Source organism: Tiliqua scincoides, chromosome 1 (genome assembly GCF_035046505.1).
Source record: "Tiliqua scincoides isolate rTilSci1 chromosome 1, rTilSci1.hap2, whole genome shotgun sequence".
In the NCBI taxonomy this organism is placed as follows: domain Eukaryota; kingdom Metazoa; phylum Chordata; class Lepidosauria; order Squamata; family Scincidae; genus Tiliqua; species Tiliqua scincoides.
Window position 1 is genome coordinate 226,587,205 of NC_089821.1, and position 15,968 is coordinate 226,603,172.

Below are 15,968 nucleotides of genomic sequence, written 5' to 3' on the forward strand. Positions count from 1 at the left end.
TGCCCACAAAGTTGACTCTCAAGGCAATTTTAACAACCAAGAGTTAAAAGCAGGATTTTAATTCTAGCAAAACCCTACTGAATTCAGCATGTATTGAGAATCTAGACATCCAGGGTCATCACAGTACTATAAACTGAGGAGTATTTTTTTTTCTGACCAGCTCAAATGATCTCTAGAAAGTACTTTGAGGAAGAATAGTTCCTAGGAGCCTTCTCTCTTCATAGCTGAACATAGTGTGACACATACAATTTCCATCTCTTTTTTTGGTACAGAATGATAGGATCTACAGAAAGCACATAAAATCAATGCAAGTGTGCAGCCCTATGCATAAGTTATTGGCTGGGTAATTAACAACAATTAATTGGCTGGGTAGGGGCTGAGAGCATGTGGTGCAGCCCCCTAGTTCTGATCATGGGGAGGGTACCACATTTATTGCAGTAGACACACTATATGGGTGGAATTGGAATAGGGCTTCTGAAGCACACTGGCATGAGGAAGGGCTTATTGGTAATTCTTGGCATCAATAACCACACAATCATGCAGATAATATCTGCGCACACCTTCTTTGTTGCTTGTATCATCTCAGCAAATCTACAGCATGCTGGATTACTTTCCTTATTTTATCACACTTATCCCTGAGGATGGAATAGCAAGCTTGGTTTAATAGCAAGCTTCCATTTAATTAAACGTACTTTCTCCCTTTTCTTCTACCAGCCCTCTTTCCTATACGGAGAAACCCAAAGCCACTTACCTCATCAACACCAGTTACTGAATATGCATGACCCTTTATAAGGCCATATGGGGTTCGAGCTTCTGTCTCTGCTGCACTGCTGATCTAAAACATGGAATTTTTTTTTACTTTGGCATAATTGAAATAATATGGCATATGTATTAAATTTATGTGTTGTTTAGGCATTGGAAGGGATCACCTACAAGATCACAGAAACCCACCTCATCCAAAGGCGGGCACTAATATTACCTTCTTAGTTCTACATACAATCCTAGACATATCCCTTTCCCAGTTTAGTCCAGAACCTCAGCATTCTGAATGCACTGATAAACTCTATGACTCAGGATTCTGCTATCGATATATAATTGTTGCATGATGAAACCAGGGTTAAGAACAGGGGGACTCAGAACAATTCTCATACGATTGCCTCTACAAATGGCTCATGACCCAGCTTCAATGAGGCATCAGAAGCATGGCCATAGGAACTGGTCCTCAGTAACCATAAGTACAAACTAAATCAGCATTTCTCAGCCAGTGGTACACAAGGTGGTATCCAGTGATACATGAAGAACCCCTGGACACTTCCTGCCTGGCAGCAAGACCAGGACATGATTCAGCAAAAATGGTTAGGAGGCTTTGCTTGATGGGCAGAGCTCCACCGTGTGGTATTCAACCATTTAAAAAGCCCTCCTGTCTGCTCTGAGCCTCTTGCCTGTGTTTGTTGCATCACGGCAGGCCTCCCAACCCAGAAATAACTGGTGATGATATAATCACCAGTTACTTCCAGTGGTACACAAGATAGGAGGACACACAGGAAGTGGTATGTCGTCTCAACAATGTTCAGTAATATTGAACTAGATGATGTCATGACATCATTCTGAAAGGTGTTATGAAATCCTAGAAGCAAGCTCTGTTTTTCTCCCTGCCTCATCATGTTTCGCTGAGATAGCCATAATATCCAGTGGCTTAGGAAAATTACCTACCACAACAAAACAAATAAATATATATTTCTGGGCACAAACTCAAACCAAACCTCAAACTCAGCTTCATTATTTTACTTACATCAATAGAACAGCCCACCATTGAACCTCTTTTAAGAGCTTTTTCTAAGATCTCGAACAAGTTTTCTGGAGCCTTTTTAACTTCATACATTTCTCCAACTCCTCCAGTAAAATCTTCCATGGCTTCTATTGTACTCCCTCCTTTTAGAGCTTCATAACTTCCATTCAACCTGGTTAACATTGACAATTAAACACACACACAAAATACTGCATAGTCAAATCTATTTAAGGACCCATTCAAGTATAATGGACAGTATTATTAGGTAGTGCTACTACAGGTATTCATTTTATATATCACTTCCAGTGTGCAAACTGCTATATGAATTTTGTTTGCGATCTACTAGAAAGCTCTACTACAGAAGCTCTGAATAAACAAAGAGATGCTACCTTAAGCAATATCCGAGCACTTGCAAAGACTATTCATTTTGAAAGGCTTCTGTCACATAGTCTCCAGTCATATTGGGCCTTGTGTCTTGTTCGTTCGCACAAGCACCCAGAGAGACAGAATGATGAAATGATGGCTAGTGTCAAAATCAAAAGGCACACTGCCCAAGTTGTGGTACACTAGTGTACACATCTGATATGTTGCAATGCATATAAAAACTTATTTTGCTCCCACTGAAATTTCTCCGATGTTCCAGAGGTTATTACCCTAAAACTACCCCAAGCTTAGAGGCAAATATGGGTCACAAGAGGATCTTTTCTTACATTGTTATTCCCACTGTTTCAAGGTTGTTAATGTTATTCAATACCAATTCCAGATAAGCAGAGAAATCTTTCCTGCCCCTCCTGAATTACTTCTTGGTGCTCTGTTGTTTCTCTTTACTAACACCTGACCTCCCTACTTTCCCTGGGGCCAAATCTGGGTCACTTTTGTGTATAAATGTGTGTTCAGCATGGTGTTGGTGATACATGGGAGGTAGTATGAGTAGTAGTAATGGGGTGAGGAGGAGGAACAACTTATTTTAAAACTTATTAGGTACTTTTCTGGAGTGACAACTCCAGGGTGGTATAAAATAGAAATCAATATAATGCAATAAAACATTAAGATCAAAGAAAAATCAGGACTGTTGTAAACTAGGAGTAGTAACAACAACAAAAGTGCTCCTAGCAGTGATTGGCTCCCTTGGTGCTATTCCAAAACACCTGAACAGCATTGGGGCCTAATAATAAAACTAACAAAGAATAGTAGTAGTAAATGATGTTATACCATGGAGAGACAAAATGCCAGGTAAAATGGGATCTGATCTAACTTCTTGTAGAATATTTTCATTGGCCATAGAGATAAATATATCCCAATGGCAAATTTAGACAGCAACAAGGTACAAGGGCAAAGAGCTGAGAAAATGGAGAACAATATCCAGATCACATTTGTGTAGCTTACTTGGCATAGGCTTTTTCCAACAACGCACTCCAGAATTCGTTGTGGTCAGCCGAGTGCAGGAAAACCAAGCGGTCCTTGAAAGTGGGCAGCCGGTCATCGATAACAATATCCAGCCACTCATTGTGCTGCCAGAACTGTACAGTAAAGGAAAATGGGAATATCTTGATGACCTGTAATGTGGACTGAGGTTGCAGAGCTCTCTGACCAATCTGTTTGTACATTCTCGCAGCAATTAGAAACACATATATTTTCACACAGGAGAACAAAAGGCAAATCTTGACTAGACTATAATCTGCATATCTAGCAATAACGTGTTCAACCTGCATGAATGTTCCTGCAGTACCAGCTGCGCATGCTGTGCTTCCTTCCTTGTACTCCTCGACAGGACACAGGGAAGAAAGTACCTATAGTGTTTTAGGCATGAGGGGCCCAAACCATTGAGGAATAAAGAATGTCAAATTGACATATGAATCCTGACCATCAGGTGATAGGCAGAGCTGCATAGGATCAATGGTCACCCCAGTGATTGTTTTCTTTACAGCAAAGAGGGCTCCTCAACTTTTGGAATGAGGTGTGTGTGTGGGGGGGGGGGATTAGGCAGTGATGGGCAGAAGGAAGCAGGATGCACTGAGAAAATACCCCAGAGTCTTCTCTAGGTCATGAGCTCTATCAAGGAACTTTAGGGTGCAATCCTAATCAACTTTCCAGCACTGACTTAGCCACAATGCAGCCCCCAATGTCAGGTAACAAGCATACCCTTACCTTGAGGAGGCCCCCTTGACTGCCTCCCCACTGCAGGGTGCAGTGCACGCCACATCGGCACAGCTATGTCAGTGCTGGAAAGTTGGTTAGGATTGCGCCCTTAGGCTATGATCGGACTTGGTACAGAGCCTTGCCAGATTGGAGATAGTCTGAGCTCTTGGCTGGACCCTTCCAAAATGGCAAGATGGAGAGAGCCAAGATGGCAGCATCAACTCTCAGTCTGTGGAGTTCTTAGACATGGGAACGACTCTAGTCTGCCAACCACTGGACCACATGTGTTTTCAGTGCTCAGGACTCTAAACACTGGGCCAAAGTCATCTAGATTCTCTGCATCAAGAAAAGATTTCTTCATCCTGTATAAATTAACTTTCTTAAGATAGCTTCTCTTTGATTGAATCATGCCCACTTGCTGCATCACCACATAGCTAAGTATAATTTACACATGTATAGGCTCTTGAAGATCTGCTGAAGGCATCTATGCCGTGGGACCAGAGGCCGTGAGCAGGCATGATCTGTTCCCCCCTCTACATGCATTCAGCATAACACATGAAAAGTGCTACAGAGAAATAAGCCTGCATAAACAAGCATTAGCAATCACCTTCAAGCATAGTCTGAAGGTTGGCCTCATTTTTCCCCCTAATAATAATGGGTTTGCAACCTAGGTAAAATATACCTGTTTTTTCTCTCTCTCTCCAAGCTTGGATTCTGGTAATGTCAGGCAGGGTCTCTGAGAGGAATTTCATCAGGGGGTACAAAGTTTCTTTTGGACCCCTTTGCAAAAGGGGAGGGGCGAAACAGAGCTGGGGAGGGTGTCGATGGGTGAGCAGAATGGGGACAAGGAGGGGTGAAACAGGATGAGGGGAGGGTGGAGACCGCTGGAAAGGTCTTTGGACCCCAGGTCTACACACCCATGTGGTATCAACAAGTAGGTACAGTAATACAGAAAACCCACTAAAATCTTTTAAATCTCTCTAAAAGCTTTTAAATATAGAAATTCATGCAGAAAATTAGCGTCATCATATTTAGGCTCCAACTAGAATGGACAGTGTTCTGTGTGGATCAAAACCAACTTCTGCAGCAGCTGTAAACTTGCAGCTGTGTCCCTGACCTCCTATATATCCCTTCATGGCAAGCTGATCCATAAGTCAAAGAGCCACTGTAGCAGTTTCCTCCCAGATTTGACACTGTGTTAAGGAATGCCATGTATGCATTCCTGGGCCAAACATATATGGCTTGCCAGTAGCTGCAGCTGCACTCTCTTGGTCACGTCCCCATCATTCCATGCAGGCAACAAGTCTGAGTAGATAGGAAATGTCAGATCCCAGGAACTTTCTGGGCCCCTTCCTTTGGCTCCTGGGTCCCCTTTTTGACCCTGGACCCGGGTACAAATTACCCCCTTTACCCCCCTCTCCTAGGCTCTGATGTCAGGTGTTGTAAGATTCCATCAGGTGCTTCAAACCACCACCCTATAAAGCTGTGTCTTCCTTAGAACATTTAGACTTTTTTTTTTACAAGAGCCAAGTTACCTGAAAATGAAATATCCCAGCATAACCTGGTCCAAAATTTTGATCCTGTGGCACAACTCTTGCTAATGTGTTTTCATTCAAGGTAAGAGATGCGATAGCGGCTAATAGCCAACAATCACCTGGAAACGGCAAAGAACAACCCAGATGTTACCTCATCCCAAATAAGTGGTATTATTTCCAATCCACACCTAGAAATGCAGATCAAAACTGCCCTGTGAAACAATTCCCATTAAACCTTTCTTGCTTGACTAACCTTCTGGTTATTCAGTTTTACTAATGCTTCTCCTTGTGGTGGCACAAACAAACAAAATCTTATTTAAGCAGCAACCTACCGGTAGTAGATCCATGCATTTTGGGCGTGCCTTGGAGAACATTTGCAAAGATGCACTGCCATGTTTACAATGGAGAAGGCAGCTCACACTTCTAATGTTGTTGGCTCTTTCCCCTTTGGAATATGAGCTCCTCTGCTCTGACCCCAACCTAGCAACCATCTTACAATTCTTCCATACATACATGTGCACAGTGGTTTTTACTGTGTTGGCCAAAATAAGGCAAATCCCCAAATCTGACCTCTCAATGTACAGGTCATGCTTGGAAGTGACTGCGCACAGGCAAACCAACTGACCCACATTGTTCCAAGTAAACCATATACACATAGCCATGTGCTTGCTAATGTATTATGTGCAATGTGACCTTGGCACCCTCCCCCCACAAGACAGAACCCACCTCTCCAACTCCCTTCCTCTTGGTACAGATTAAAATGCATAACAACTGATGACTGTGTCACAGTGTGTGGTTTTATTCTGTGTGGTACTAGTCATCTGGTGAGCCTTCTTGTTGCACACATTGAAAACACTGGAGTCAGAATCTGACATCAAATAGGAACATAATGATAAGAAATGTGGTTTTTTTTTCTGTTTTTTTCGAAGTGACTCTCCTTACCCTGCACAGTGGAAAAATACTTACCAAGATCCCCTTGACAAATGTCAGTTCTTGTGGCGCCTCCAAGAATAAACTGTGGGTCTTTAACAATGTCCTTGAAGAATATAGAACAGGAGATAAGTACTCTGAACAGTGTATATTGCGCTGACATGGTTGGAACTCTGTGTCTATCCTAACAGGAAGCAAGCAATCAATAGATATCAAGCTCTGCCAAGCTCTTCCCTTTTTCTCTATCGCTCTCAAAACAATATTCTAAACAATGTTGCCAAACATGTATATGGTGCTACCCCCTTCTTTTGCCTTAACCCCTTAATCCCCATTGTGAAATGATGTTATTCCTTCTACCCTAGCTTTTTATCTTGCTCCCTTTTTTTTTGCTGTCCCCCTCTTCCCCCCCCCATCTTAGGTCGTAAGCTCCTTGCAGCCAGGCAAGGTTGCCATGTCAACGACCTGGAGCAACACTGTGTCTTCAAATCAGCCAACGCTCACAACTGGGTGAGGTGGGATCATCAGTAGTGTTACTCAGGCACCAGAACTGAGAGTCGACCAAGGACAAAGTGGCTCCCATGTCCTGAATGGTGATCTTGTTGGAATTCAGTAGCACCCTGTGCAGGCATCTAGATGGGTATGGACACCAGTAGACTGGGCTATGCTGGATGCTGTCAGCTGGCTCAAGCTGTTGTGTTGCTTCTATGTCGCCTTCTGGAAAGGCTTTGAGCTTCCTTTTCCCTAAACACTCCCCCACCCCATGTCAGCCAGTTCAAGGGCAACACATTTCTCTAGGTCAGGGGTGCCCAAACCCCAGCCTGGGGGCCACTTGCGGCCCTCGGGGGTTCCCAATCCGGCCCGCAGGGAGCCCCCAGACTCCAATGAGTCTCTGGCCCTCCAGATACTTGCTGGAGCTCATGCTGGCCCGACACAACTGCTCTCAGCATAAGGATGGTTGTTCAACCTCTCACCTGAGCTGTGGGATGAGGGCTCCCTCCACTACTTGCTGTTTCACATCTGTGATGCAACAGTGGCAGCGAAGGAAAGGCTGGCCTTGCTTTGTGCAAGGCCTTTTATCGGCCTTGAGCTACTGCAAGACCTTCATTTATTCATATAAGTTCCATTTTTAATAAATTCATTTATGTAAATTTATTCAAATTTTAAATGTAAATTAATTCTTTTGGGGGGGCCCCGACACAGTGTCAGAGAGATGATGCGGCCCTCCTGCCAAAATATTTGGACACCCCTGCTCTAGGTTGTCATCAGGCATTCCTGGGTGGGGACCTGTTTATTTTTTTTTTTACTTTCAAACTCTGTAAGATATCATATACACTGATGATGGTGCATAAATAATACCTCCTCATAAAAGAACTTTATAAGCTGCTGTGATACATCCAAGCATTAACAACCAAATTTTGGAGATAAACCCTGCTGAGACCTGGGCTCAAATTAAGCCCTGAGTAAGGCATGAGACAGAACAAGCAAAACAAGACTTAAAAGACCAAAATACCCTTCCTCGGTCACTACAAGAACAGGCCTGTAGAGCAAAATCTTTTTCACAATGGGTGGTGGGAAGGCCAATCATTGGCTACACAGCAGGGAGAGTTGAGAAATATCCATTGGCAGTCAAGGCAATTAGCCTGCAGTAGCTACGCTTGCTATGGATCATTCTAAAATGAATACAGGGCAGAGATTGGCATTTTTTTTCCCCAGGGTATTTTGCTGCTTCAGAGGACAGAATGGTGGAGAGCAGGTGACCTGGCTGCATTCCTGCTGTTCAGAGCCTTTCCGTGGGTAGAACATGACTGAGGTCGGTGTGTCATGATCAGAGGAACAAAAGGCAAGTCAAAGCTGCACCACCTGCTTGTTCAACACAGCCGCTCACATGGAGCTTGTAACTGAACTGAAAAAGACAAAAGCACTTCTTGGCCCTTGGAGCATTATAGTGTAGGTGGACTGGAAAAGTAAGAGATTCTTCAGGAGCTGATACGGTTCCTTCCTCTAGTGTGTTTATGTGTATATTTATCTAAGGTAAGTAGGACACAGCACAGGGGGAGGTCCTCATATGCCCTCAGGACATACATACATACATACATACATACATACACTGCACTAAAATAGGAGGGGGGGAATCAAAGTTGTGTACCAGGATAATCCAGAGTCTATCCACACATCTGAGAGTAAACTCCATTAACTATAATGGACTTTACAGATATACGAGGATTGGGTACATAAGCTATGTACATAGGATATGTACAATCTATGTACATAGGATTATGTACATATGTACATAGTACATAAGCTCGTACATAGGATTGGGTTCTAAGCTATGAACTAGGAAGTTCCTGGTTTGAATGCCTGTCATACACTCACTAGCTAGCAAGCCTAGTTCAGCATCCTAACTGTAGTATGATAATAACAGGAACATCTCATAGGGGTACTGAATACTTCAAAGTGCTATACAAAGGCAAAATATTATTTAAAAAAGTGAAAGCCTTCCACCTGTGTAAGTGATGCAGATTAAATACACTTGCTCTCATTTACTTTTTTCCTCCATAATTTATTCTGCTATATTTAGTGATGGGGAGGATTAAAGTAGTATGTAGGGCAAAGTATGTAGGGCATTGAAGTATGTAGGGCACTACAGCCTGGCCCCCTGACCATGGCAAATCTTTTATCACCCTCATCCCCAGCCTCTGAACTTCTAGTAGGCATTGAGCCACAGGCTTTCAGATCTCTCTTTACAGCCTTAAAGGTTAGATGCCTGCTTTTAAAAAATGAAATCTGAGATTCTCAAGATGTGATTGTTTATATTCCTTAACCTTAACCACTTTAATACTTCTGTGTTACAACTGCAGAATCACAAGACACACACAGTCCTGCTTATCACCTAGGGAATCAGCTATGGACTAGATGGGGTGGGGATAGTGACAGTTCTGTTGTGGTGATGGGAAGTAATTAGGCTTGCCAAGTCATGACCCAGATATCTGCTCCATCATATCTTTACAATTCCCAATGCCGCAGGAGATGTTCACCTGGTGAAGAGGTGAATCAAAGACTATCCTGCCTGCCCACAAATATACATGTTAGCCATAATTTTTTTTTTTAAAGGACATTTGTCATACTCCCTTCCCCGTTTGCCTGCACAGAACAGAGGGCAAGAGGAGCAGAGAGTCAGGAAACATGACTGAAGGTTTATAGGTCACACAAGACACAAGCAGTCACACAAGACACAGGAACTCCACCCTCTTCTCATGAACACAGGACTTTCCTCAGCACTGCTTGAACCTTTTGTATGCTGGTCTCACCTTGAAAGAGAGAAACTTGCCTTTCAAAGAATGGCAAAATCTGATTCTGCACAACATTCTACTTGAAACCTTTTGTACTCACACCAGGTCTTTTCCACACAAAGGGGACAGGAGGCTTCTCACTGTAGAAAAGGGAAGAGTCGTTAGCTGGGAAGTCGCAGTCCTCAAAGAGCTTCCCTTTCTGCTGGCATTCCAGCTTCAGCTCCTTGTACGTCTGGCCAGTGGAGTGGGTGGCACGTGCACTCTGGGGTACGGGGGGAGCCCGTGGGCCTGAGTCCCGGTAGGTGTAAGGCATTGCTCTCTTTCACCTGTTGCAGGTATTTGAGATGGAGGAAGCAAAGCAGGAAAAAATTAACAAAAAAACTAAAAACCCAATTCCCACAAAATGACAACAAAAAAGGAGATAGAAACAACTTGCCCCTTGCAGCTAGCAAGAAGACCTTCAGGGAAGTGATAAAACCTTCTGTACAAGCAGGTTCCTCCTCTTTTCCACCTGTTTGAATGGCAGATTGACAGTCCCAGTCACCAAGAATAGTAAAGGAAGGAACACCCTGAGAACAAATAGAAAAGGAAACTTGTTTGGTTTCCTCAGAAGTTTCAGCTGCTCAATACCTGGTATGTTAACTCAGAAACCACAATGCATAGATGAGAGATAGCTCTCTGTTGACCATGGAATATGAATCTGCTCCACCCAGAAAAAGAGAAGGGGCACTCCCAAACCTGTTCACTTATGACCAAGTGATAAGGGGAGGGTGTGGAGGCATGGCCTCTGCAGGGTGGTAAATCTGTGAAATGTTACTAGGCACAACTTCCATAGACCCCCTGATTACAAATGAAAGGCCTTCTGAAAGTAAAGAGGTCCCACTCTCCCATAACACGTATCCAGAACACATTCACTTTGTCACAGTGCTACAGCTCTCAGTCTAGAACACCATTTCTCCACATTTGTCCCCTGCTGTACCACTTTGCATGGTCCACCTATTGGAAGTACCAACAGAAGTAACTGGTAATGGTGTCATTGCCAGTTACTTCTGAACTGGAAGACTGACACAAAGCAACAAACACTGGAAAGAGGCTTGGGGCAGACAGGAGAGCTTTTTTGAGTCCATGAAAATCATACACTGGAACTCTGTCCACCAAATCAAGCATCTTACTGCTACTTGTGGCATTGTGTTGCTGGTCTCACTGCCAGGCAGCAGGAGTCTGGGAGTCCTGTGCATATCACTGGACACCATCTCAAGTACCACTGGTAGTACAAGTACCACTGCTTGAGAAATGCTGGTCTAGAGACCATGTTTCTAGGTTGTCTCTTTTCATGTCCTGGTTCTGTTAATCAGGAGGAGCGTGAAGAGAACCCATTCAAATATGTGGCCCACTGAAATATTATGGCTTCAACAGATAGCTTCAGCCCACAGGAAGTGGTTTCTGGTGTGCTCTGTGTCAGGGCTGGAATTTATGAATATGAAGTGGTCCTCAGTAATGCAGAACAGAAAGAAAAGTGGAGTTGACAGAGGACTTAATTGTTAATTGGGGGGCTCTATGTAATTAATTAGTTAGGAGGCACAGTACATTTGGAGAGTGTGGGAGGCTCCTTGACAGTGAGAGGTTATAAAGATTTGCAGAAAAGCAGGCTGTTAACTGGCCTGATTTCATGGATTGAGTAAGGAGAGGATTTGTTTACATTCTGCAGAAATGGTTTCGGCATATACAGCAGATGTTTAATTGTTTTTGGTTAACCTTTTTCCATTCTTCCTTTGATCAAAACTGGATTTCATCTTTCTGTTTTCCCTTTCTCTGTTTATATTTACCATTAAATTAATAGCTGCATGCTTGTAGCAGAGAATACTTTTTCATAATTCTTCTGTGAGAGTAATTAAATTGTAGAGGGGCAATGAATAAGAAATGTAAAACTAGCATGCCCATTATCTTTGGCAGATAAATGAGTATGCAGAAAGACGAAGGACCCAATCCTACCCAACTTTCCAGCACCGTGCAGCTGCAATGCAGCCCTGAGATAAGGGAACAAATATCCCCTTAACTTGGGGAGGCCTCTGTGTTTGCCCCTGCACCGCAGGACGCAGCACATGCCCCATTGGCACAGCTGCTCTGGCACTGGAAAATTGGATGGGATTGGGCCCAAAAGCCCTTGATTCTTGTATATGCACTCAAATTCTCTCATAGCCAGCAACACTGGGCCCCAACCAGAGGCATCCTTATAAGGTAAAAGTAGCAAAAGGTCTCCAGCCTAGACTGATCTTGGCTTGCCAAACCAGGAATCGGTAAACTTGAAAAAAGCTAACCATGGCTTTTGATTTTAAACAATGTCCAGATATCTCTGATCCATATGGACTCAGGTTGAAAACAAGTGACTAGAAGACAGGGCAATGGTCAATGGCAAAGTTTGTTAGCTAGGAGTATAAGGGGTTGACACTAAAAGTCACTTAAGGACTGAAAAGGTACCATTGTTTGCTTGCAGGAAAAAGCAGTGAAGCCAGCTCTTGCAAAATTCTTCACTGGATGAAAACAAAAGAGGAGACTCATCCAGCCATGATCACTTTTCCTAACCACACACATTTCTGATAACATCATCACTATAGCTACATATTCTTACACATTGCTATTATTTTATCCGCCTAATTAACTATACTGAAGTGAGCAGAGGGAGCAGTTTCAAAATGCTTAGCGTAAAATAGATTTCTGCATCAGCTTTGCTTTCTGCAGCCCCGAACCTGTACCTGGAATAAATCTGACTGGATTCCCCTGTGTTTTCAAGACTTGAAATGATGAGGCATCATTCATTTGTGGTTGGAAATAACCATTTTTTCCTGCAATCCTTTGATTTCATTAACAATTTTTAAACAAGCAATATTACCTTGCTTCCAAATCAAGCAATGCCTCCCCCCCCAAGTACTTTAAAAGCTGCGTGGACCTAGAATATTTGTTATTTCTGACCACATCAAAAGTGAAAACAATTTTCATGAAAATTTTAACTGTGAATGGTCCTACCTATCAGTACTTAGAACCATCTTGGAGTAACTCCTGTAAATGTAGGACTTATGATTATGTCATAAGAAATAATTATACCTTGAGTTCACATTATCTGTGAATTTGCTATCTGTGAATTTGCTTATCTGCGAGGGGCAAAATTGCCATTTACCTCTTGTTATCTGCAGCTATGTTCTCATTATCCACAAATAGTGCCCTTGTGCCACATCAAACGGGCATTGGTATTGGCCTGTGGAGACTTGTCAGACACATTTGTGTCCGCCTCCAGACTTGCTCTGCCATTGTCCTCCTGGAGGATTGACAATTTAATATTCCAGCAAGTCAAATCCTTCAGATACTTAGGAATTATTTTTCATTATAGACATTCTTGGTTATACCACCGTAGATCCACCATCTCCTCAGCTCTGTTATCTCAGAATGTGATTGCTCGGTTTCATTTTCATGAAGGTAACCAGTATATTCCTGCTGCCATTCATGCTCTCCAAACACAAGTTTATCCCAAATTATTATATGGAGTAGCTGTCTGGATTGAAGCAGCTAATCAGGAGACAGATAAGGCAGTAGCTAAATTTCTGAGAAGAATTCTTGGAGTTCCAAACTTAATAAGGTTGTCCACTATGTCCTTGGAATTGGGCATTCATCTTCCCACTACTGTAGCTTGGACTTCCACTTTTAAGTTTTGGCTCAGACTCCATCTTAATATTCACCTGAATTCCATTCTCTTAGATTTATTAAAAGACCCTTTTTCATCTAATTGGTCCAAACTTATCCATGCCAAATTATCTTCCTTAGATCTTTCTCCTGAACTTTTAGCTGATATGGACCTTCAAAAAGCGCATCATCTCATTAAACTCAAACTCTGGGAGCAAGAATATGTAACATTACTGTCTAATTAGAATCCGACCTGCTCACCCCTTTTTTTCGGACTGTCCCCCCCCCTTGGCCACCCTGAGAATTATTTTGTCCAACTTATTAATCCGAGCAAAAGAAGGGCTTTCATGTTAGCGAGATTGAACATATTTCCATCTGCAATACACCAACGGAGATTTTCTAAGATCCCTTGTTCAAATAGATCATGTCTGTTTTGTTCACTTGAACCAGATACTTTGGATCATATTCTTCTTCGGTGTACTGCCCATCATAAACTCAGGTCCCACCTACTTGGCCTTCTTCTCTCTTCTCTTCCTGCTTCTCTTGTTGATCCTTTCCCAATCCTTCTTAGTGATTACTCCCCTTCCATCACCATTTTGGTGGTGGAATTTCTGGCAGCAGTTTCTATGGCAATGGCCAGAAGTTAATAGTTGATAAAGTTGTATCTCGTTGCCTTGTTATATTTATTATTATCGTTGGACTTTCTACATGCCAATAAAGGTTTACCAAAGTAAAGACTTGCTCTGCCATCTTGGGCACCATCTTGGGGACTCCAGCTAAACCTTCAGACCTTGGCAATGATGAGAGGCTGATGATGAGAGGACTCTGGAAGGCTACCTGATGGCTGCTCTGAGGCTGGACAATCCAAGGGATGGAGCCAAAAGACAGGTGGAGAAGGAAGACAGGTGAAGCAGTCCCCTTCCCACTGCTGATCTCTGAGGCCTCATTGTTGGGCCAGCAAGCTTCAACGAATTGAGAGATAGCCAGTACAGAGCAATCACCATCACATTTGCCACAAGCTTCAGCACATCAAGGGAAATCCAGCACAGCGAGGAAGCATCAGATGTTGGAGATGCAAATGAGCCCTATCACCCATATACTTCAGGTTAAGATTCAGCTTCAAAAAGTTCATAGAGTGTGTGGTGAAAAGAATCCCCTGGAACGAACCCAATTTTCTCCAAAGGCTCAATGATTCGGTATCTGCTAATTTGATATCCACTAGGCTTTTCAGGAACCTAACCCTAGCAGATAATAAGAACCGACTGTAACTGCCATATCAATTTGTGAGCATGATACAGAAAGTTTTTTTTTTAAACCCCCTGGTTTATCTTTTGATTTCTTTGTAACATTTAGATCAGCGATTTTCAACCACTGTACCATGGCGCATTGGTGTGTCGCTAATGGTCCGCTAGTGTGTTGTGGGAGTTTGGGGGAAGGCCCCCCGCCAGCAATGTGATGTGCCTTGTCAATTGTCAAAAAACAGATAGTGTGCCTTGACAATTTTGGAACCTTGTCAGTGTGCCATGAGATGAAAAGGACTAAAAATTGCTGATTTTGATGTTACAATAGCATTTTCCTGATTAAAAATGAGTTGCAATCTTGTAGTAGTTTTTTGTGGCCAAAGCCATACATACTTGTTTTTAAATACTAATTTTTAAACTCAGATTATCAGGACGATACAACATGCTACATAACACATAGCATCTAGAAGAGTTATTTTCTTACACCCATATGAAAGCTTATCTCCAAGAATTCCATGTACCATGCTGTCCTGGATGTCAGGGTAGTGGCTATTTTATGCAGAGCATACAAACCTACAAAACAAAACAATTCATATTTACACTTCATGCTCACAAGGGGGCAGACAGATGCAAGAGGAGGGAAATAATTGGATCCACAGCAGAGCAAAACTAGTTTATTATATTTTGTGTGTGAGCTTGGGGGTGGGGATGCTTTTGTGAATTTACATACGATTGTGGTAGTATGTGACAGTATGCATGTCTGTTTGTATGCAACTTAACATAGGGCCCCATCCTATGCAATGTGTGCTGGCTCACTGCCAGTGCGCACTGTTGCAAATGTGCCATAACGCACATTTGCGGGGGTTAGCGCCAGCCCAGTGCCCGCACTGGGACAGCACCCGTCAGAGGCCTGTGATCCGCCACCAGACACTCTGTGTGAAATGCCTGGTGGTGGAGAGGTAAGCTGGGGTGTGAGGTAGGTGGGGAGGAAGTGTTCTGGGACGAGCGGAGGGTGGGGAGAAGGCGTGGCAGGGGAAGGGAGCAAGGAATGAGGGGGCAGGACTGGTGGAGCTCAGCTTAGCTGGATCTGGAGCCCTGTGTTGGCCTGGCACAAGGCTTCTTGATTCTGCACTGGCTAAAGAGCCGCCGCAGAGTTGAGTAGCCCCATTGTGGAGTTACTTCCCATACTCGGGGGAACAAATGTCCCCATCTCCTGAGGAGCCACTGGTGGCTGCCTGGTTGCACTCAGGATGCTGCAGCAGTCATTTTTGATGCTGCGGCAGCCCCGCACACCAGGCAGTTGAGGATTGGGCTGTTAACTCTTTATGATATCCATGATGGGCAGCCCAATACTGAGCTGCCTGGGGCA

At 43.3% G+C, this 15,968-nt stretch overlaps 1 protein-coding gene across 3 annotated transcripts in view; it reads right to left on the bottom strand.

Annotated features, from left to right (window-relative positions):
* CAPN9 (calpain 9) overlaps positions 1–9,996 on the bottom strand; it is a 33,239-nt gene extending 23,243 nt beyond the window's left edge. For 2 of the 3 annotated variants that reach the window (XM_066611409.1, XM_066611408.1), the window contains exons 1-6: positions 9,784–9,996; positions 6,430–6,499; positions 5,464–5,582; positions 3,176–3,309; positions 1,793–1,961; positions 752–835 (exon numbers count right to left, since the gene is read on the bottom strand). In XM_066611409.1, coding sequence (XP_066467506.1) covers positions 752–835; positions 1,793–1,961; positions 3,176–3,309; positions 5,464–5,582; positions 6,430–6,499; positions 9,784–9,996 — 789 coding nt within the window. The remainder of the gene's footprint in view (positions 1–751; positions 836–1,792; positions 1,962–3,175; positions 3,310–5,463; positions 5,583–6,429; positions 6,500–9,783) is intronic. The other variant, XM_066611411.1, reaches the window with a different exon arrangement.
* Positions 9,997–15,968: the final 5,972 nt, after the last annotated feature.